Source organism: Melozone crissalis, unplaced genomic scaffold (assembly GCF_028551555.1).
Source record: "Melozone crissalis strain CALT ecotype California unplaced genomic scaffold, PUWL_Pcris_2 ptg000056l_1, whole genome shotgun sequence".
NCBI classification, from domain to species: domain Eukaryota; kingdom Metazoa; phylum Chordata; class Aves; order Passeriformes; family Passerellidae; genus Melozone; species Melozone crissalis.
This window is the reverse complement of record NW_026535834.1, coordinates 5,478,578-5,500,427: the sequence shown is the minus strand read 5'-3', so window position 1 is coordinate 5,500,427 and position 21,850 is coordinate 5,478,578. Positions and strand designations below refer to the sequence as shown.

General features: G+C 44.2%; 1 protein-coding gene across 1 annotated transcript; it reads right to left on the bottom strand.

The window, feature by feature from the left end:
* Positions 1–2,144: 2,144 nt before the first annotated feature.
* On the bottom strand, positions 2,145–21,775 carry DHRS7 (dehydrogenase/reductase 7). The gene is made up of 7 exons (XM_054286786.1): positions 21,592–21,775; positions 16,113–16,265; positions 10,194–10,300; positions 9,658–9,897; positions 4,501–4,623; positions 2,861–3,076; positions 2,145–2,339 (listed from the first exon to the last, which is right to left on the bottom strand). Exons 1-7 carry the CDS (start codon positions 21,725–21,727, stop codon positions 2,304–2,306), a joined length of 1,011 nt encoding a protein of 336 aa, XP_054142761.1. The 5' UTR covers positions 21,728–21,775; the 3' UTR covers positions 2,145–2,303.
* Positions 21,776–21,850: the final 75 nt, after the last annotated feature.

Below are 21,850 nucleotides of genomic sequence, written 5' to 3'. Positions count from 1 at the left end.
CAGTAAGTTATCAGCCATACTTTAACTAAGGGACAATTTTTACCAAACTACTTGTTTTGGTAGAAAGAACTTTATATAAACCAGTGTGTGCTCTGACACATTGATAGCCTGTGTGACTTTACTGATGAAAGAAGTAAATGTATATAATTAGATAATTAGGGGACAGAGGAAATTTTAAGATCAAATGCTGTGATTTCATCTCCTTCTTCCAGTATCCATATATATGATATATATATCTGTATACATATATATATATGTATATATATATATATATATATGTTGTTACTTTCAACCTCTCTCCACCTCCCCTAACCAGTCTTCCTCTTCTAACCTCTCACAAATGCAGTGAGAGCTTCATGATGGGGGGTGGAAATCCAGCCAGAAGTATTTATTTTTTTAACCTCACTACAGGCTGGAGCAGACCTGGACAGCTGGTTTGTAGCATTACAGGTCACCTTGAAAACAGGTCCAGGTCCAGTTTCCAGTGGCTCATTTATCCTGTTCACTACCACCAGTCTTAGCACATAACTGTGTTTCCTCAGCAGTACAGTGGTTACACTGTAGGCAGATGCTGAGCAGGGAGTAGGTAATTGTATTTCCTAGTACAGAATCAATTTAAATCAGAAACTGAAGCAGTACTGGTTTGGAACACCCAGCCTTGTCTGGGTCCAAGCACATTTATTACTTTTACTCCTCACCTTTAAAACCTTTTGACTCATATGAAATTTGCCACAGAACCTTGTCTTGGGCTGCTGGCTGTTCCTTTAGATAGTGGCCAGAAATGGTTTTTAAAAGCTATGCAATGGTGTGGTGGGTTTCTAAATCAGGTTGGTGCCACACTGGGCCCTGAGCTGTCTGGAAATACAGAGCCATGGATGTGATGTGGAGGGGGCTTACAGAGAGCCCCCATTTCAGCTCCCTCTCCCAAGGAGGCAAATGTTTACTCTGATTTAAAACTTCCAAGGCAAGGAGTGTCATGAGCTCCTCAAGCAGTTCCAGTTCTTTGCTGCTCTTGCAGCAGCTGGAAAGTTGGAGCTATTTCCTAAATCTAATTTACCCTCCCTTGTCCCATTGTAAATTTCTTACTACTTGTCTTCCATATGGTCACAGAAAATTTAATTATCTTTTTTTGCAGCAGTCCTCACTCAAAGATGGCTGTAATTTCTGCCTTTGTCTTTTGTAAAGTGAATAAACCAGTTGAGTAAGAGCTGAAGAGAGCTGTGATCCTTTTCCCTTCCTTTCTCTGGGCTGTGTCCATCTGGTCCCCAGCCTTGAGGAGAGCTGCTGCTAACTGGGCCCAGTGTTCCAGCAGAGATCCTGACTGGCACCAGATGGAGCAGCACAATGAGCAATGGGCAGAGTTCCTGCTGGAGCACAGCAATGTGGAGCTGGGCTGTGCTGCCCTGCCACATCCTGTCCCCTGCTGTCACTGCTCACAGAGCCCCTGGCACAGCCCTGAGGCACAGTACCTGTCTGCATCCTGCTTTTGGCATAAAGAGGAGATAAAGCTTTTGTTCTGTCTCAGATCTGTGCAGCTGAGTGCCCCTGTTCAGCTGGTTTGTTTGCTTTGGAGCATTTCTTTGATTTATCTGGAATTCAGGAACTGGAGCACCTTCAGCTCTGGCCTTGTCTGTGCTCACAGGCTGCTGCAGGGATTACTGATGGCATCCTGCTCTCAGCAGGACCCATTGTTATCCCTTGTGACCCTGTTTTCTAACCAGGGGTGTGCAGAGCTTTATTTAGTTCTTCCAACACCTCCTTGCTTTAGATTGTGATGTTGATCACACACAGGGCAGTGTAAGGGCAGCAGAGCTGAGAAAGGGGCAGAGGGTAAGTCCTGATGTGTCAGAAATGAAAGGATTTAGCCTTGAACACACATTTTGCTCAAGGAACACATCCCAAGCACAGACCAGACACCCTTACTCTCCACACCACACCCTTCTCCTTGTGGGGTTTTGTTAATCAACATGAATTAAGAATGAAAGTGAGGGAAGCAGGATGCTGGGGTCTGTCATTTTAGGCTGCTCACCAGGTATTTGGCTGTGTTAGAGCAGCAGCTCAGCCTCTCGTGTGTTTCATTCCTTGTAAGCTTAAAAATCCAGCCTGTGGGAGTTTGACATGAAACAGGTGTGTTTAGAAAGATTTTTATTTAGTCAAGTATGTCATCAGCTTGGTAGATCTGTCGAGTTACAGGATGACAGAGACATAACAAAACCCAAAAAAAGCTGTTGTTTGCAGTCATGCAACATGAAAGGTTTCTCAGCCTTAGCCCAAGTACAGCAGGATTTCTTACACACTCGTCCTCACTTCCTCTTCCTTGAGTAAGAGGCATCAGCATCCTGGGGGGAGAGGACATGAAATCAGTATTTCCCCACCCTGTGTTAAAAACAACACAGTGAGTGAAAGACTTCCTTTGAAACAGCTTGTGACCAGGGGCAGTTAGAGTGTGAAAGCACAAAGTTTTAAGCTGCATGTGCCACCCTTACTTTTGCATTTCCTGTACTTGATTATTTACTTGAGGTGCTTTTGTGGAGCTGCACTTCAGCTCTCCCTGTGTCCCAAAGCTCCCTGGGTGAGACACAGGCTCAGTCACACTTTCCCTGCTCTCAGAAGAGCTCCTCCAGTGGGCCTACAGCCTATTCTTACTGTCATATATGCATTTAATTTACATCATATGGGGTCAATAAATGTACACACCATGGATAACTGCAACAATTTCCATCCCAAAACTCCTAAGCAGTGATCCTGCCCTGCACATCAGGGCTCTAAGTGCGACTGAGGAGCAACACAATCCCAACAAACATTGCCACAGCAGAGTGCAACAAGCAAGAGGGGGCAGAGGGGCGCTGTGCACACTCACAATTCCACTCTTGAAGTTCTGGATCCTCCTCTTGCCCATCCTGTTCATGAGCCACCAGGCCCAGGTGGGGGCGTACTGCCACAGGTAGCACACGGCCAGGTAGGGGTGGTCGCTGATCCACGCCTCCTTCACGTCGTTGGCCACGCTCACCAGGGTGAGCCGGGCACAGCGATCCGTGGGCATCTTGTGGGACTGGTCCCCGCTGTTCTCGATGGACTGGGGGGGCACAGAGCAGGGAGGGGTTACAACTGCAGCCCTGGGAGTGACAGGGAGGGAAAGGGGCACGCTCCATGCCACAGGCATATTCCTCCTTGTTTCCCCACAAGAACTCACCCAGAGAATGGGGCAGGAGAACCCATCCCTCACTATCCTCTGGTTTCTGTGTGGGAACACTTTCCACCTTCCTTTGGCTCAAATTTTAACCCTTTTAATTAATGCCTCTCTTGATGGGTCAAAGTTTTTTAAAAAATGGATCTCCAAGCTCTATTCTGCTTCAGCAGGGCTTCCACTTGATGGGGATTGTTGAACAAATTCCCCCATCTGCAGCTCTGACGAATGGGAACTCCCCAGGTCCCGGCTGTGCCTGGCCGCACTATAAGCTGTGCCCATACTACACTACAAGTTACTCAAGTACCCAAGTGAGTAGGTGAAGTCACATTCCCCATAAACCTAAATATTTCTGCCAGTTCTCTCCATCTCAACCTAGAGAGAAGCAGCCAGCTGCTTTGGAGCAGGGACATCAGCCTGTTTTGTCACTGTATTATTTAGTGAACACAAACCACAGCCCTGTGAACTTGTGCACATTTCACTCAGCATTAACAGGCCACTGCAATCTGTCCTTCTGTTTCACAGGGCAGAAGCAGTTCTGGTCGAGATTTGCTCCTCCTCCCTGGTCTTCTGCCACAGTGAAATCTGAGGAATGTGTTTTGCAACTTTCACCATTGTTCAAAAAGTACACTTTTTCTTTCACGCAAGTCAGAAGTTTTGCAACACAAAAATCATTCCAGAACTTGATTCAAAAATGAGAGATCCCCTCCTCCTCTCTGGTGGGTCATCCTGAGCTTCAAATCAATTGAATTTAGGGCAGATTGCAGTCTGATGTATCACAGTAGCAATTTTTGCCAGCTGCTTTGTCAGACAGCCTTCACTAAAAGCCATTGTGCTGTTGGAAGGTTTGTGCTTTTCCTCCTGGAACAATCCCTAACAGGAAAGGAATGCCACAGCTCATGTCAGCTGAGCCAGGGCTGTGCCAGCAGCAGCAGCGTCACCCAGCAGGGCACAGCGTGACCAGGGCAAACAAAACCCCACCTGTGCAAGGACAGCACTCCCCAGCAGAGCTGTGGCCAGAAAATCCTGGCTTTCCCCCCAAAACTGCAGCACATGGGCTGTGCAGCACGTTTTACTACACTTGGGTTGTTTGTGTTGGAAGAGAGAAGGAATAGCAATTATTAAACTTAATTTTCAGTTGATACCACCAAGAATTACAAGATATACACAGTTCTGCACCACTCAGAGCATTTCTTGGTAAGAAGATGAGGTTAGTGTTTGCAGGGAGGATAAAACCAGACAAAGATACCCCACAAAGGATCACTGGCCCCACAGCAGAAGTTGGGTTTGTCACAGCAGAACTGAGCCCTTACCTTTGCAAGATTCTCAGTAAAGACATTTTGGATGATCTGGGACTGCACAGGCCCTGGGCAGATTTGGATAATGCTTATCTCAGGGTAGTCAGTCAGCTCAGTCCTCAGAGAATTAAAGAATCCCTAGAAGACAAAAATACAGTGAAATCTTCCTTTCCCATGCTTTCTGCAAGGTTTAGCTGATGACATCTTTTCACACAAATTTATACTTTAAAGATAACAAGATTCCACTACAAGCAATTCCTTCTATTTTCTTTGACTTTTCACACTCAATGGCTAATTGAGCATTTTATCAGCAGTTACAGACATTGATCTAAAAACCAGGGAAGAATCCATCCCCATCTGACCACATACCCAGTAATTTCTCTACACTACAGCCAGTTCTGCTGTCCCTGTACTGAGGACAAGCCTTAATGTTTGGCAGTGGAAATGCCACCAATCCTAAGTATTGCAATATTATGGAAATCACCTTTTGCAGGTCAGTTGCTGTTTGTGGTGACAATAAAGAGTTTACACAGTTTCTATGAAGAAAGTGACACTGGCTTATGTAAGAAAAGGAAGAAAATTTTCAGCACAGCAAAATCAAAAAGGCACCCTGACACTTCAAGGGGTGAATTTGCAGCACTGAATTTGCTACAGAGTTTGAAATTGGCAGTCACATAGATACAAATCTTATTTCAGCTCAGGAATATGCTACCAGTGTATCCAAGTTAAACCAAAATTACAAAAATTGTGAGTACTTCTTTTCTTTAAGCTATGAGAGTACAAGGTTTTCTGAATCTCTGTAGCAATGCACATTTAGACAGCAACTATTATGGGAAACATGGCCAGTTCAGAGGGGTGCATTGCACCAAAGCTGTGGTCAAGCACTCTGGAGGATGATTGAGCCAACACCCCATCATGTCTTATCTTTGGCCTGGCTGCCAGCAGCCCCCTGTATCTATTCCAACACATAATTCTGTGTCACAGCAGAGACACAGAGTGAGCACAGGCTGATAAACTTCTTCCACTGTAGTAAAATTTTATCACTTTACTCCCATCCAGCTTGGGAGGAGGGCTGGCTGCCCCAGAGCTCTTCCCTGAGCAGCAACAGAGGCTAAAACCAGTGAGATTTGGGCCTGTGGTGACACTGAACCAGCTGGGACAAGCCACCAAAGCTCAGCAAGGAGCAGCACACTCTGGCCAACAGCAGGGGCTCCAGTTTCCCAGGGCTGGTGGCTAATTCCAATTTATGGATTCCATACAGGCTTTGCAGTTCAGTTCCCTAAAAACATTGAGCAGGAATCTGAAGTTGTGAGTACCCACAGGCTCCAGATCTGGGGCTGGATCTTCACAGCATGTCAGCAAAGCCTCAAGTGGATTAAATCCTAATATGGAAACTGATGTGCCCAGAAATCTGCTCCTGCACAGATGGGAATCAGCTCCTGGACACTCAGCAGTTTTGGTTTAAAATTCCAGGCCCTCCCCTGGCTCCCCCACCCTCGTGTGCACAAGCAGGGCTGTGTTTTATCCAGCACTCCAGGCTAATCCCTACATCCCAACCTGCACTTTCCCCATCCCCTTCCTTCCCTGAGGGACCCTGAGCCTTCCAGAAAATCCCCAAACCCCCAGGTGGTGCAGTGCTGTCACACAGGTGGGGACTCAGGGCAGCTGAGGATAAAATCACACCTAAAAAGGCACATACACAAAATCACACCAAAAAAGGCACATACACAAAATCACACCCAAAAAGGCACATTAAATCACACCTAAAAAGGCACATACACAAAATCACACCAAAAAAGGCACACAGACTTGCCCAGCACTCCCTGCCCATTGGGGGTGAGGTGCAGAACTGGCTCCCATTTTTCCTGAAGGGAACACACTCAAGATTCCCTTCCAGGAGTCAGGGAGGTGGAAAAACATTTGTCTGGGAATGCTGTGATGGAAGAGAAGCCAGAGCACGGCTCAGCCACTTTTGACAAAGCTCCTCCACCTGCTCAGATGCTGGGAGGCTCCTGGGATCCAAGCTGTACCTAAAACTGGGCACCTGAGCAGCCACACAGGGGCACACAGCAGCAGCAGGCAGCTCCAGGGCACTGACAAAGCCAGGCTGATTCCTTTGAACATGAAAAAAAAGCAGCCAACAAGTAGTAAACATGAAATGCAAGTAGCCAGAGATGCCAGTGAGCTCCTGGTCCTGCTCTGCAGCTGTCCCTCATCCTTCCCTCGTGCTGCAGCTCCAAGGTTTTGCACCAGACAAGTGGCACAGCCTTCAGCAGCAGCACAGGAGGGCCAGGACACTCACCCACCCTAAATCCTGGCTGAGGGACACTGCCAGGGGCCTCCTGAAAACCAGAATCTCACATAGACTCAGTCCCCTCTGGGGACATGTTTTCTAATCCCAGCACTTATCCTTGATACTCAAAGATAGCTGGTATGAAATTCCTCTGCTTCCCCCCAGAAGAGAAGCTTTACATTCCTCAGCCATAAAAAATAAGGGCTTCCTCTTATTGAAATTCAGGCAGGAACAGACCCAGATTTGGGAGCAGTAAAGGAACTCCAGTGCAAGAGGAAGAACCTGAGTGTTTCCACCAAGCCCTGACTGAAGGAATTCCACTAAAAAGAGTGAACAGAGACAAGAGCTGCTGCTGCCCAGTCCCTGTGCTTGTTAGACAAGTTCCTGATGAAGGAACATTTTGAAGGCCTCCATTCCTGATCCATGCCACCAAGCAGATGAATTACAGCTGGGGGAATGGCACATGAGCTCCATGAGCATCATCCCTCCAGGAGGGAAACTGCAGCAGGCACATGCAGCCTCCTGTGGGCCTGACTCATGCTCTTACAGCACTGAAATAAAGAGTAATTTCACAGTAGAACATTGTTATGAAGAATTCCAGTTGGCATGAATCAAAGCATGATTGTTTCAAGGACAGATTCTAATTCCAGGCAGAATTCCTTCCTTCCTTCCTTCCTCCTACAACTGCCATTTAAAGGATTTTTTTAAACCCCAAAAAACACCCAAACAAAAAAAACCAACAAGAAAAAAAAACCAAGAAAAAAAACCAAGAAAAAAAACCAAGAAAAAGCAAGGAAAAAAACAACAAGGAAAAAAATCACAACAAAAAAAAAACCCAACAAGAAAAAAAAAAAAACAACAAGAAAAAAAAAAAAAAAACAACAACAAACCAAAACCAAACAAAACCAAGTAAAAGGAAGGACTTTTTGAAAAATAGCTGTAATTAAGTTTGCAGCATTAAGTGTATCAGTTGTGATAGACTTCAAGGCATGAATTAAAAAAAATAAATACCAAAACAAGCCAAAAATCACAACAGACAAATCCATGTCATATGGGCTCACATATTTAATAACTGGTGGCCAAGACACAGCCTTCAAGAAGATCCTGGAATACAGGACAGGTGGATCCATGCTGGAACACCTAAACAGGAAAAGCACCACTTTTTGCTTTGGCTTATTTTCCCCCTCCCTTTTTCTAGTCTCTATTTCTTTTTGGTCACCATCAGAAAAGGGCTACAGGGCTAAGGAGGGTTTCCACTCCTACAGAATTCCTTTATCTGAAATGCCCTGGTGAAATTTGTTATTTCAAAAAAGTTTTTTCTTATTTTTGGGGGCTTCAAAATTCCTTTGCCCTCATCTAGCTGTAACTCCAGACTGATCAAAGACTCTCAGGCAGAGTATTTCCCAAACCAATGCTGCAAGTCCTGTTTCAACACCTGCAATTAGTCTTTCTAGACTTACTGGGAAAGAAATAAGGAAGGAGGTTTGGAGTCTGGCCTAGTTATTGAGCAGAGGTAGAAGCTAATCAAGATAGAAGCAGTTCAGTCAGCTTATTTTAATTAATTTTAGTAAACTATCCCTTTAAAGCTTTGTCTGTGCTCTCAATCTTAACATGAGATTGAGAATCCTGAGTATTTTCAAAGCAACATGTGAATTCCTTGTGCTCTGCAATTAATTAGCCATGCTTAGCCCAGCTACACCACACCCAAAGATAATTCAACTGAAAGAACATTTAATAAATAAAGGAGCATGAAGGGAAGTCAGGCTTCTGCTCATTGCATTCTTCTAATTTTAATCTACCAGGCTTAACCCTGAAGCTGCCCTGTAATGGGCAATTCCAGCATTGCCACTCCAGTGAAAAGCAGAAGATCTCTCCCCATCACTAACTGAAAAAAAATTTTTAGCAGAGATCTGTCACCATATTCTACATCTTATATTTTCAAGAGGCTTTGCAGTGTCAGCCACTTGTTACATTTTTGTTGTTGTTGGTCAAATTGTCAAAAAGATATTGATCCCTTGGCTTAAGCAGTTGTTTGTTCTGTTCACATGCTGAAATGCAGCAGGGAGTAAGAAGATGCCAGTTTTTAAACCACCACTGAGCACAGCTGAAGTTTGTTTTACTGACATCAAAATGTACATTAGCAGGAGGCCAAAGAGTGGTGAAAGACAAATATACCCAGACAAATTTACTAGTTAAGCAAGAGATTCCTCAGTGATACAGGCAGAAACTTTTCTGAGCTCCTCTTTTATGTTTTTCTACCCCAGTGACACTGCTTTCAAAAACTTTTTCCAGGCAGTGTTGAGTGCTAAGTGTCAGGCAGAAGGTAACTTCCTATGGCACTGGGAGCTGCCAGTTCTTTACACCACAGAAAGACACAACTCTTGGGAAGAGTCATTCAGCTGCTCCCAGATGGATCAGGAGCTCTCATTTCTCTGAGCAGTCTGCCTTACCACTCACTGTTCTCATTTCACTGTCCTAAAAATCTCCTCAAGTTGTAAAACTCTCACCAGTGACTCTCCCTAAAAGAATTGAGAACTTTAGGGCTCTCTATGGAACAGAATAATGCTCTCCTAGAGGTATTTCCTCATCTGAAGGCCAGAGGCTGAGGTTCTGTGTTTCATACTCCAATTTAACCATGTAGTGGTTAGAACCAACTAAGCTGCCACTTGCATTCTAGTCAGGAAAAAAATCTACAGTGGGAGCTATTTCACATTTCAGAGCAAATTAATTCTAAAGGACTTCCAATACCTGAGGATGTTGCACATGCTGTGTGAAATTTCAGGTGAGACTTGTGTTTTCTGCACAGAACAAAGCCCTGTGCTGCAGCAGTGGCACTGATCCTCTTAATTAACTTGATTAACTTCCAGCCTGTAACTCACCTGCAGAGCGTGCTTGCTGGCACAGTAGCCAGTGGCAAGAGGAGCTCCCATGATGCCCATCACACTGCTGACAGTGACAATCTTCCCCTTCTTCCTCTGGATCATGTGGTTCAGGACATACTTTGTCAGGGAGATGGTGCCCAGGTAGTTGAGCTCAATGATGGCATTGTAGACATCCAGGTTGGTGTCCACGAACAAGGAGCGCTGCGAGCGCCCACCATTGTTCACCAGAACATCAATCTCCAGAGAGATGAAAAGATAAATTAATACAAACACAATTTCCTTTAATATTTGTGCTTCCTCAGGCAATTCAGTTCAGTTTAGCCCTTGGGAAGGACCAGTGATTATTTGTTTGTTGATGAAAACCAGAAGCAAGCAACAGAAGGGATAAAAGTGCAGGTACATTTTGGCAAGTTTAATATTGAAGCTGAAGGAAGGCGTAGACACTTCTGAATTTGTCATACAGAGAAATATGAGCATAAATGCAGGTCTAAGAGACAAAGAAATAAAAGTTTAACCCCAGAAGGACACCTTACCTTGCCAAAGTGCTTGAGCACACTGTTGGTTGCAGCCTCATGAGAGGATCTGTCAGTCAGGTCGAGACGCAGAACGAGGATGTCATTGTCACTCAGGCTGCTAATCTCTAAAAAACAACCATAAGGGAATGGGAGCTGATAAGATTCCCAAAGTCAGAACTGTGGGAAACATAACATGCTTTTAAACACCACATTTTCACAAAGAAAACATCAAGAAGCCATAACATCAAGTTGGAAATAAAATGCTTGCTTTGTTTCCATTTTGACCCCCCCACAGAATCTATTTTTAATCTGTTCCTACCAAGTGTGTTTCTCACTATGTTTTTGTATGTGAAAAGCCTGACTTTATAAACAGGCTTTGCAGCACAATACAGAAGTTTCACTTCTCCAAATGAATCGCAATAGTTAGGAGTAAAATCCAGCTGAAACTTTTCACTGAGGGATTCAGAATCACATTGGGAGCCCTGACACTTTGCTTGGATGTCAACAGGTCAAGCATGTTTATTCCTGGCAACAGGACTTGTACAATTCACACCCAAAACACAACATACAGCTGAGCAGCTATGAGGCAAAGTCTATAGAAGCTGAATTTTGGGGATTTTTTGGGAGGAGGTAAAAGACTTTTGTTTAACTGACAGCTTTTAACATATCCATGCCCTGAAATAAAAGTCAGCTGCCATCAAGTTCCAGCCTTTTTGTCCCGTTTTCCCCCACTGTCTCTTCAGAACAACTGACCTTTTCCATAGAAGGCATTTCTTGAGCAGTGATTTGCTACCCTGGGGTTTTGGGGCAGATGACTCACAAAAACAAAATCTTCACCATTTCAAGCTTTTTTTAAACTACATCTAACATGAATTTTTACATGATTTCTATCAGTTTGTCAGGGCTATTTTTTCCCTGAATGGGTTCCTAGCCACATCTAGGTGTGGTTGCTCCCCTCTCCAGAGAGCCCCAGGCTTTGACTTTTTAATTACCACTGCTTGCAAATATAGAGCAAGTTGAACTTTGTCTTAACAGTGATATAGAAATAAAGAGGTTAATTAAACCCACGAGTTGCCTCTGTTCAAAGGTCATTAGTATTTAAGCCACTGGTTAAATAAATAAATAATAAACCAAACTGTCTGGTTTAATGCTGGCAGTGTTTCCATCTATTGCTCCCTCCAGCTGCTCCATGTGCATTTTCTCCTCCATTTCTTCCAGAAATACAGCAGTAAAATGTAGTTTAAGCTGCCCTCAGGGGCACACCTCTGCCTGTGCTGATTTGCACAGCTGGTACCTGTTGGGATGTGGATGTTTCTGCCATGGGTTAACAAGACCACAGGGCCAGCCCAGCCTGAAATCTACACAGGGGAGAATGGAAAGAGCAGAGCAAGAGGCACAGGCTGCTGGTAAGGAAAGAAGTGCTCTTTTATAAGATGTAAGAAACATCTGACATCAGGAAACTTTAAACCAGAAGCTTTGTACAGGATTTCCACATTCAAACTGTGCATCTCCAGCAGCTCCTTAGCTCTTTTCTAGGGTGAGGGATCCTTACTTCAGGCACTCCTCAGAGACAGCTTTTACAAAAACCATTCCTGTTACCCTTTTCTGAACCCCTTCTCCCATTCACTGTCCCATTATTTTCTGGCTGATGACCAGCACTGTGCCTGGTGCAGAGGGCACATAGATGTCCCAATTTCTGCACTGCCAGAATGGAGTTCCTCATTGCTTTTACCTAAAAACCCTAATATTCCACTGCTCCTCTTGCCTGCTACCAAAGTGAGGTTTTTAAGGGAACAATTATGATATCCAGAAAAAACACTTGGTCCCAAGTGGGAGACCTTAGTTTGAAGTTCATTGCTTGGATTTCAGATTAACAACTCTTTTCAATACATGGTAATCCCAGGTAGCAGTTTCTCATAACATGATAAACACCATAGCTCAGAGAAGTGTTTGCCAGCTCTCCTGCATTTCCTCTTCTTTCTTTTCTTTCCCCCTTGTATAAATGCCCTTCAACAGAGGTTGAGCTCTCAGCAGAGGCTGATCAATGTGACCTCCTGGGGTCCATTTCAACCTCAATTACTGTATAATTCTTGAACTTATAGGTTGTCTGTCACTCATTTGGCCTATCCATAATTAAAATCATATTTGACCTTTGCCAAACAGAGAAGCATCTCCTCCTACTTTTCTTTTTAGGGTTTTTGAGAGAAAACAGCCTCCAACATTTCCAAGAAAAGAAAGAGAAAGAGTGGTTGGGGGAAATAGAGAAGCCTCTTGCAGGAGCTGAGTTATACAAGTTGTTTTCTCTCCCTCCTGTCCAAGTGCAGTGAAGTGTTGAATTGGCATATGCATGACTCAACAGGGATTACCTCTCTCCCTCTCCTTTTAAGCAGTGTAGAATGCACAAACCTGTGCCACAGGGTGGTGTCACTAAGCTTTGAACAAGATCTATGTGCTTGTTTCTGACACAGCTCAGCTGCTGCAGTGTTCAGCAGGCGTGTTGCAGCACATGAGCGCCAGTTATGCCCCATAAATCAGCCAAACTCACACTGGTGCTGCACATTGCTGCTCAGGCTCCATCCCCCCCACTCAAACCTCACAGGACAGTCCTGCACTCAGCTGCCAGGAGAAAACATGCACGTGGAAGCAGGCACAGGCCAGCCAGGAAGCACATGGACAAGCATGCAGAGATGGAATCGGGGAGATCAGCACCCAGGTGGAGCTGAAAGTGAAATTTCCACTGGAGCTGAGGAATGTGAAAGGCAGCAAAGGCTTCTCAGGTGCAGCAGCAACAAAAGGGAGGCCAAAGACAGGGTGAGCTCACTGCTGGACAGGGATGGTGAGGGAGAAATGATGAAATGCACAGAAAAACCTGAGGTACTCAATGCCTTCTTTGCCCCAGTCTTCTCTGGCAAGATCTCCTCTCAGGTCTCCCACACTCCTGAGGCTAGGAAAGAAACACTACCAGAGTCAGACAAATCAGGGACAAAATGCACCTACAAGCAGGGCAAAATATGCATCTGTGATTTACAAGAGCTGACCAATGTCACTCCTTTTTGGAATTTTCTTCTCCCCAGGGACAGCAAGAAAACTAATGTCACAAAGCCTAACCTCAGTCTTTGGAAAAATGACAAAATGGCAATTCCTCCTGAAAGCAATTTCCAAGGAAGTGGAGGACAAGAAGGTGTGTGGAAAAGCCACCATGGATTTAGCATGGCCATATACTGCCTGACCAACTCAATTGCTTTTTGTGATCAGCTGTGCCATCCCTCCATGATCAATATATCTGAGTATCTTCATTAATTACCCAGATGATGGGGGAAAAAACACAGATTTTCATAAAATTTTGATTTAACATCAAGTTCAGAGGAGCAGTCCTGCTGCAGGGCTGGACTGCCATGCAGAGGCACCTTAACAACTTCTAAAGACAGTCTGACAAACCTCATAAAGCTCAATAAATTAAATGCAGATTTTCACACCTAGGACAGGACACAGAAGCTGGCTGTAGAAAACATGAACTATCATAGAATAGTTTAGGCTGGAAGGGACCCTAAATGCCACCTCATTCTAAACCCCTGCCATGGAGGGACACCTTCCACTAGACCAGGTTGCTCAAAGACTCATCCAGCCTGGCCTTGGATGCTTCCAGGGATGGCACAGCCACAGCCACTCTGGGTAACCTGTCCCAGGGCCTCACCAACCTCAAAAGCAAAAATTTCTACCAAATATCTAATCCAAACCTGGTTTCTGCCAGTTTAAAGCCACTCCCCCCTTGTCCTGTCACTTCCTGCCCTGGTTATGTTCCTGGGTCACTGAAGAGTTTCCAATATTCCTACAAATCAGACCTTCAGTTAAAGCAAAGTTCACAAGCAAACATTTCCAAAGCACAGGGCTACATAAGAATTCCAAGGATGTGTGTGGCACAGCTCAGACATTCAGAGGGACAGTGGAAGTTGGCAGAGGCAGAAATCTGTCACTATAGGACACGAAATAACATGATGAACACACAGCTCACCCAAGGTGAAAAGAGCACTTTTAATTTCTGACTCCAACATTTATAGATTTCCAAAAGTGAGAGTGGATTGGAGGGTGACAGTGCCACCTCTCCAATGACACTGGACAAAGCAACAGTCCATCAAATTTCTCTTCCTCCATAAAAGAATGCAAAACAATAAGTTATTTAACAAAAAAAAAAAAGTTATTTAACAAAACAATAAGTTTTTTACATACAGTGTGTGAGAAAGTTCGTTACAAGAATGTAAACATCAGAAGGCTTAGAAAAACTTAAAAAAATCAAGGAGACAGAAATCATCTCAGATAAATCAATGCTCTTGGCCCACATGACTTGAAATAATATTTCTGAATACTCCTTAGCACATCCCACAGGTATTCCCTGAAAGTGCCCATCCAGGATTGCAGCTGCTGCCAGCCTGTCTCGTGTCATCAATTTTGCAATCACAACAAACAGCCACGGACGCAAATGGTGTTGCAGATTTCTGCTGACCATTGCATCACACAGCACTGGCATTTTGTCACAATTGCCACTTCACCACACTGTCATCACATGTCCCCTGCCTCTTTTTAAATATCAGACTCTCTAGGTGACTGCTTTTTGGAGCCCTCAGAAAACAAACCAGGATAAAAGGAGTTGTGCATTTTTGAAAGTTCCTTGAAAGCTTTTCTGAGAAGGCTGCTGCAACTTTCAGCTTTCTAGACATGTCTAGGTGCTAATCCAAGAAAAACATCTGATTATTCTCTAGCACACATTCCAAGTAGACTGTGGACATTCTGTCAACATTGCTAAGACTGAACTCTTGGTGTGATAACACATTCCACGTAAAATACTCCTTCCTGAGCTATGGAGGATAAATAGTCTGAAAAAATGCATCATGTTAATCATGTTCAAACCCTCTATCTATCAGTGGGAATTAACTGCCTATTCCTCTTGCTGCCAAGCCAGAAAACAGGAGGGAAAAAGAGAAACAGGAGGAGTGAAGCCAGACCACTGAGTCATCAGGCATATGAAAGCTAAGTGGAAGATAACTGGAATAGTTAAAAATTTTGCTCCACTTTTTTTTTTTCTCTTGATTACAGAAGATCCTCCTTCTTCCACATTTTTAGAACAACTTTTTCTGAACATTTTTATTAGTCTTTTCCAAAGAGCAAAGTCAGTTTTCTCTCTGCCTGTAACATGAACAAACCTGAAGAAAGAATATGTCTTAGCAGCAAGCAGCTAGGTGGTTTGGTTCTTTACAGGATGATACCCCTGGGATTGTTTCCTCCATTCCCCACAGTGTTCCATTTCTTAATCTAGTATCTTATAAGAGTGTCACAGACATGTTTTATGGAAAATCCTTTCCTTAGGAGTTTTCCTGCTGAAAAGCTGAGAGGCATCAGGAACAAAATGTAAACATTGATTGTCTGCTGCTGTGGAATGCAACAGGTGCATCTGTGATTGGTCTCATGTGGTTGTTTCTAATTAATGGCCAATCACAGTCAGCTGGCTTGGACAGAGAGTCTGAGCCACAAAGCTTTGTTATCATTCTTTGCTATTCTATTCTCAGCCAGCCTTCTGAGGAAATCCTTTCTTCTACTCTTTTAGTATAGTTTTAATGTAATATATATGACAAAATAATAAATCAAGCCTTCTGAAACATGGAGTCAAATCCTCATCTCTTCCCTCAACCTGAGACACCTGTGAAGATGAACAAGAGCACTTGCTGCTGATAATGAGATTTTTAGGTAACAGTGGCTTATGTAGGAAGTTGAAATGCATATCTATACAAAGGCTTCTCACTCTACAAAAAGAAGGTACCAGCTCTGTATAAAGTTGAATTTCCTCATAAAATTTATTCTGGTGATATGTGGGTTAGTGCTCCCGTGGCAATTCCAGCCCAGCCAGGGTGGAACTGCTGGCATGGAGTGCCAAGCTGTACTTACGAAGGCATTTCTTTTTCACTCTCTGCAGCTCATCCTCCCTCCTGGCAGAGATGGCAAGCAAGGCTCCCAGCTTTGCCAGCTGGTAAGACAGCTCTTCTCCGATGCCACTCGAGGCTCCTGTCACCCAGACAACCTTGCCACGCAGTTCATGTTCTAGCAAAAGAACCAAGACAGCAGTTCACACATTGCCAATGCCAGGATAAGCAGCTCACTCACTGCAGGGGTGGAATCTGGTGCTGTTTTAAGAAATATGCTCATTTTGGATGGTATTACAAAATCCTGACTTCTTCTAGTCACATGCAGTTGTGAAATTGTTCATAGTTGTTCTGTTGCCATCTGAACTTTGTTCCAAGGCTGATCTGAATAAACATGGGTTATTTACCTGAGGGAAGGAATCTGATTGCATTTCTGCAGCCCATCCACACATAACAGGTCCACTAACCTCATCAAAAACAGTTTCGGAGGAAAAGGGGAGAGAAAATTCTTGGAATTGACAAGAAACAGTTACTGTACTGCAAATACAAACAAAAGCCTAAGCAAGTCATTCCAAATAATGTTTCATCCCAAAAAATGTTCCAGAGTAATTGCTGACTGAGTAAAATTCTCTGAACAGAAGGGCAGCTAATCACAAAAAATGGGTTTCTATCCTCTTTGTTTAGGATCTGAGGCAGGTTAGCTCCTGCACACATACACAGAGTTCCCAAGGTGTCAATTCACATGTGGATTCCCCAGCTCCTGCCCTGACATGCTTTTTTAACCTGCAGTAAAATTAAGAGCATCCTGCTCTGTTTACAGCTCTGCTGATAATGCCTGTTCCCACTTGTCCACAACCATCCCCACTCCATGGTACACCTGGGCACTGGGAAAAGCTTTTACTTTCCAAGCACATATCCAAAATCATCCAATTCCACAGATGGCTGAAGAACCACTCAGTTAATTCCAGACCTTGATTTAAGGATGAAAGATCACAAATGTCAGAGCACTTTCCAGAAAGAATCGTTGCCTGACCTGTGTCTGTGTTCCTCAAGACCAGCCACAGTGAATATCAGTCTTGGGGAAAATCTGACTCACTCAGAGCCTGCTGATAGGAGCTCTTCCCTCTGTTTCTCAAGTTTGTGCATTCCAACATCTAGCCAACCAAGAAAGACTTCAAGGCATAATTCAAACATCAGAGCCAAATGCCGTTCCTGAGACTTAAAGCCAGTTCCAGTCTGAAAAGGCTCAGAGTAGCTTTTTTCAGCTCACTGAAATTTAACCACTAATTTAATTTAGAAAAAAATACTCTCTTTCCACTGTGGCTGAGATTGCTTTTACTTCCTGCACTCTCCAGTAATCAGTTCCTGGTTTGCTCTATACCAGACTGTGTTTCAAATTTCTACTTTTGAGATCCTAATATCCTACAAAGAGACCAGCACCAAAACCCTTCAGACAAAAGCAGTGAGCACTCAAGACTGACTGTCAGAGCTCAGCTTGACTTTGTGGGGCTGGCAGTAAGTATTATTTGTCTTTTCTTAAGCTGACTGCATTTCAGCCAAAAAAAATCCCTCCTAAACCCATGCTTTTGTGGCTTGGGGTTGTTTGGAGTTTCTTGTTTCTAAAAACACTAACAACAGCAACAGGAGTCACTTCCCAAGGGAGAGATGTATTCTAAGGTTATGAACTAGGGATGTGGAAAGAGATTCTGTTGGAGTTGCAGAAATATCCACTGTGTTCATCATTAGAACAAATGGCTGCTGTCTGTAAAGCTTATTCACACCCTTTCCCTACAGCTTTATTCTAACGTATTCCCAATTTATTGAATTAAACACAAACTTGTGAGTTTGCCTCTCCTACAACATTTTTTTTCCTGAAAACCCAGGCAGACAAACACTACACAAACAAAACAACACAAATGTAACTTCAAAACAACACATGAATGTAATTTCAGCCCTGCTTACCACACTCAGGAATTCCTCTTGCTACTAAAAACAAATGGGCTTCCTCCTCCTACCACTTAGTTTTCCCTGTTCCCAACCTGTCTTGGGCAGCTTCTCAGCAGTTATTCAGGATCTTGTTCTGTGAACAGAATAAGTAACTGAGATAAGGAGAGTTTTCCCACCAATTCCCCAGAGCTGCTGAGAGTTAACACAATGGGAAACCTCAAATGCTGGTGGTGCAGAACAAGCACCAAACCATCAACTTTGCTCCAGAATAAACGTCCTGTTGTTGCTGGAATTAAGTTTAAAAATTAACCATGCCAAATTAAAAAATAAAAGTAGATTATGCCATTCCTAACCATTAACTACTGTGCTACAAGGCATAACAAATGAGAGGCTGAACTCACTAGCACTAAAAGGAACCCAAAAATTGCTTTGTAGTTCTGCTTTGAGTTTTTTCCAACATTTCATAGTTCTTATAGCACAAGGTGGCCATGTCATTACTTTCAGGAAAATGATTAGAAGTGGGGAAGTTTAAAACAGAACATCTACCCCAGAGCCCTAAAGAATCACACCATTATTCCTAAATTTAAGAGCAGGGCTTTCATACATGGAAGGTTCCCCCTTAACTTGATAATATTAAGCTGCCTGTGAAAAGCACTGGGTTTAGGGTGACTTCTGTGCATCCAGAAAAGCACAACACAGAAGGAAAGGCATCCAGCACCCAAAAATCCTTCTGTCCTGACCACACACATATTCAGAGGATGGGAAGCAATCCAGCACCTGCCAATGAATACATCCAAAAGTCAAATTTCCCTATAGAATTGAATCACTGGATTGGAATCAGTCTTACCTATATTAAGGCCTTTCTTTGTAATTTTAATTTGTAGCACAAGAAGCACAGGAGATCATTTCTGCTAAATACTTCCATCTCCAAGAACTTCAACACCCATAATAATATGATTGGAGTGATAACACAAAATAATGACTGCAAGAGTGATGGTTCTAACAACACATTTAATTAAAAATTAAGGGGTCCACTCATTATTTACCTAGGCATCCTACATTACATGCACAATATGGGGAGAAGTTATTTAATGAAACATCTTTCCTGTGATTATCTCTTCTGTTTTCCTGCCTGCTTTGTTAAATTGTACCATTTCAGTTAAATATTTTACTTAATAACAAGCACAGAGGCTGGGGGGAAAGAGGAGGTGGCCAAAACACAGCTGACCTCTTATGTTGATGAATTTTTGCCTGATTCTTTTGTGTATTACATGTCTAAACAACCCCATCATAAAACTACACTACACTGGTCTTTGCATGTGAATTTTTAGACTACTTAAAGGGTATCTAGGCCTTCAATAATTCTGAAGGTTACATTCAAATAACACTTTGTCTGCCCAAGAGAGCTCCTATATCTTGATGCATATTGCACATAGATCCCTCAGGACAAAACTTCAATTCTGTTTGTATTAGTCAAGATTTATCTCACTTCTCTGCCCTGATTCTTTCCATGCTCTTTACAAAGTCCACACACTGAGATTTTTTGTAGTTTTCTTACAGCAAGGGAATGTTCTGATGGAGTTGATAAAAACTTTAGGCTGAGCACCTAAACAGCTATGAGAGATTGTTCACACTGGTTTAAATGCAGTATTTTTTAAAGCTGTACTACTTGTGCTAGTCCATCTAATGGAGAACAGAAAACACTTGTAGGAAACTTCTGCTGAGAGCAGGAGACAAGGATGTCTCAAGTTTGTCCTACTCTTCTCTCCAGCTGTTCCTCACACCAAACTTCACCTGCACCACCATCCCCTAAGGAATCACAGACCCAAGCTCAAACCTTCACTCCACCACTCCTGGTCCATTTTCATTCCATGCAGTCCCTTCTCCCTTTATCTCAACCCTACAGCCCATTTCAATTCCCACATGGGATCTCTTACAGTGCCTCTCATCCCACCTTCTGTCCCCAATCTCCACTTCCACCTAAAGCAGCCATAACCAGCAGTCCACAGCAGCCACAAATCACTCCAGCAGGCTAAACTAAGGGGGGATAATCACAAATTTGTGCCTCTTCAGATCAAAAGCCTCTATTAAGCAAACAAAACCTATGATTTCTAGATTTTTGATTTCTAGGTTTCTAGGTCCAGAAATAGGGAGAATGGCAGTCAGAATAGAAAGTTCAACAGGAGCAAGAACTGCAAGTGCCTGTCTGACAATGTCTCATTGACCTTTTGTCCCACAGGTGACCATGGCAGCACCTTTGAAAGATGCAGGGACTGTCCCCACCAGCATCGCCTGCCGGGGCTGCTCCCTGGAGCCGATCAGAGCACAATGCACGGAACAGGAAACCCTGTCAGCCCCAGCACTAACAATACTCATGTTTGCTTCACTGCCGACCGCCCTGTGAATACAATATCAGCTTGGAGATCGCAGAACAGGCTGGAGCAGCAGCCAAACAGGCTCCAAAGCCACTCGTCCCGGCCACAGGAGCCAGGCATCCCTGTCCCTTCCTGAGCCTTCCTCCCGCACCGTCCCTGTGCTCAGCTGCCCCCTGGGGCCCTGCCAGGACCGGGACCTGCCCAGAAACTGCACAAAACAAACAGCTCTGGCCCAAAGGAACCAGAAACTGCACAAAACAAACAGCTCTGGCCCAAAGGAACCAGAAGCTGCAAAACAAACAGTTCTGGCCCAAAGGAACCAGAAGCTGCAAAACAAACAGCTCTGGCCCAAAGGAACCAGAAACTGCAAAACAAACAGTTCTGGCCCAAAAGAACCAGAAGCTGTAAAACAAACAGTTCTGGCCCAAAGGAACCAGGCCTCAGCCCCGACCCATGGGAGCTCCTGAAATGACTTTTTGGGAGCCGCTCCCCAAAGTGGCTTTTTGGGAGCAGCTTTGCCCACACGAGGGGCACCACGCACCTTTGTTTTGTGGAGATAAACAAAACTCCAAAACTTCTGTGAAATTTGCAAAGCTGGTATGTTTATTACAGCGCTGGACTCACGTGGGAATCGTTTCTTTAAAATGACATGCGTACTTCTGGGAACTTCAGGTCTTTTTTTATCTTCTTCTCAAATACATACGCATACAATTTTCACAATAGGTTCATACATATTTATTTTTACGAATTTTGCGCGATATTTGTCGCTAGTTTTTCTTTATCAGAAAGAATTCTTAGGTAGGGTTGACGGGCTCTCACAGCAGTTTCTGTGTCTCTCTCTATCACTCTGTCTCCCCTCTCCTTATCTCTGTTTTTCACTGAAGCAGCTTCTCTGAGCTCAGGCTTTTTGCAGCCAGACCACACAGCAAGCTACATATTTAACTCAAAGATATACATTCTACCTAAAGTAAAATGGATTTCTACCTTAAAAAACTTCTACTCTGCCTCATTTTATCCAGGTGAACGGCAGGTAAAGTACACTTTTGGGTTATGTTTATGGCATGTTTATGTTTATGGACACCCCACGGGGCAGCCGATGCCACCAGCACCGCTGCGCTCCCCGCCACCCCCTTTACCGAGCGCGCCCCTCTCCCCTCACGGTGCCCTGGTGGGTGACATTACCTGGCTTCTTCCCCCACCTCTCGGCCCAGAGCAGCGTGAGGTCCCCGTCGGCCCTCAGCCATCGCACCAGCTGCACCAGCAGCGCCAGGAGAGCCCCTCCGGCCAGCGCCAGACACAGCGCGCACCCCCAGGCCATGGCCACGGCACCGCGGCCCACCCTCACGGCGCCCCTTTATCGGGAGCCGCCCCGCTGCCCGCAGCCAGCGCCGGCCTCCTCCCCGCCTCCCTCCCTTCCACCCCCGTTCCTCCCTCCCTTCCC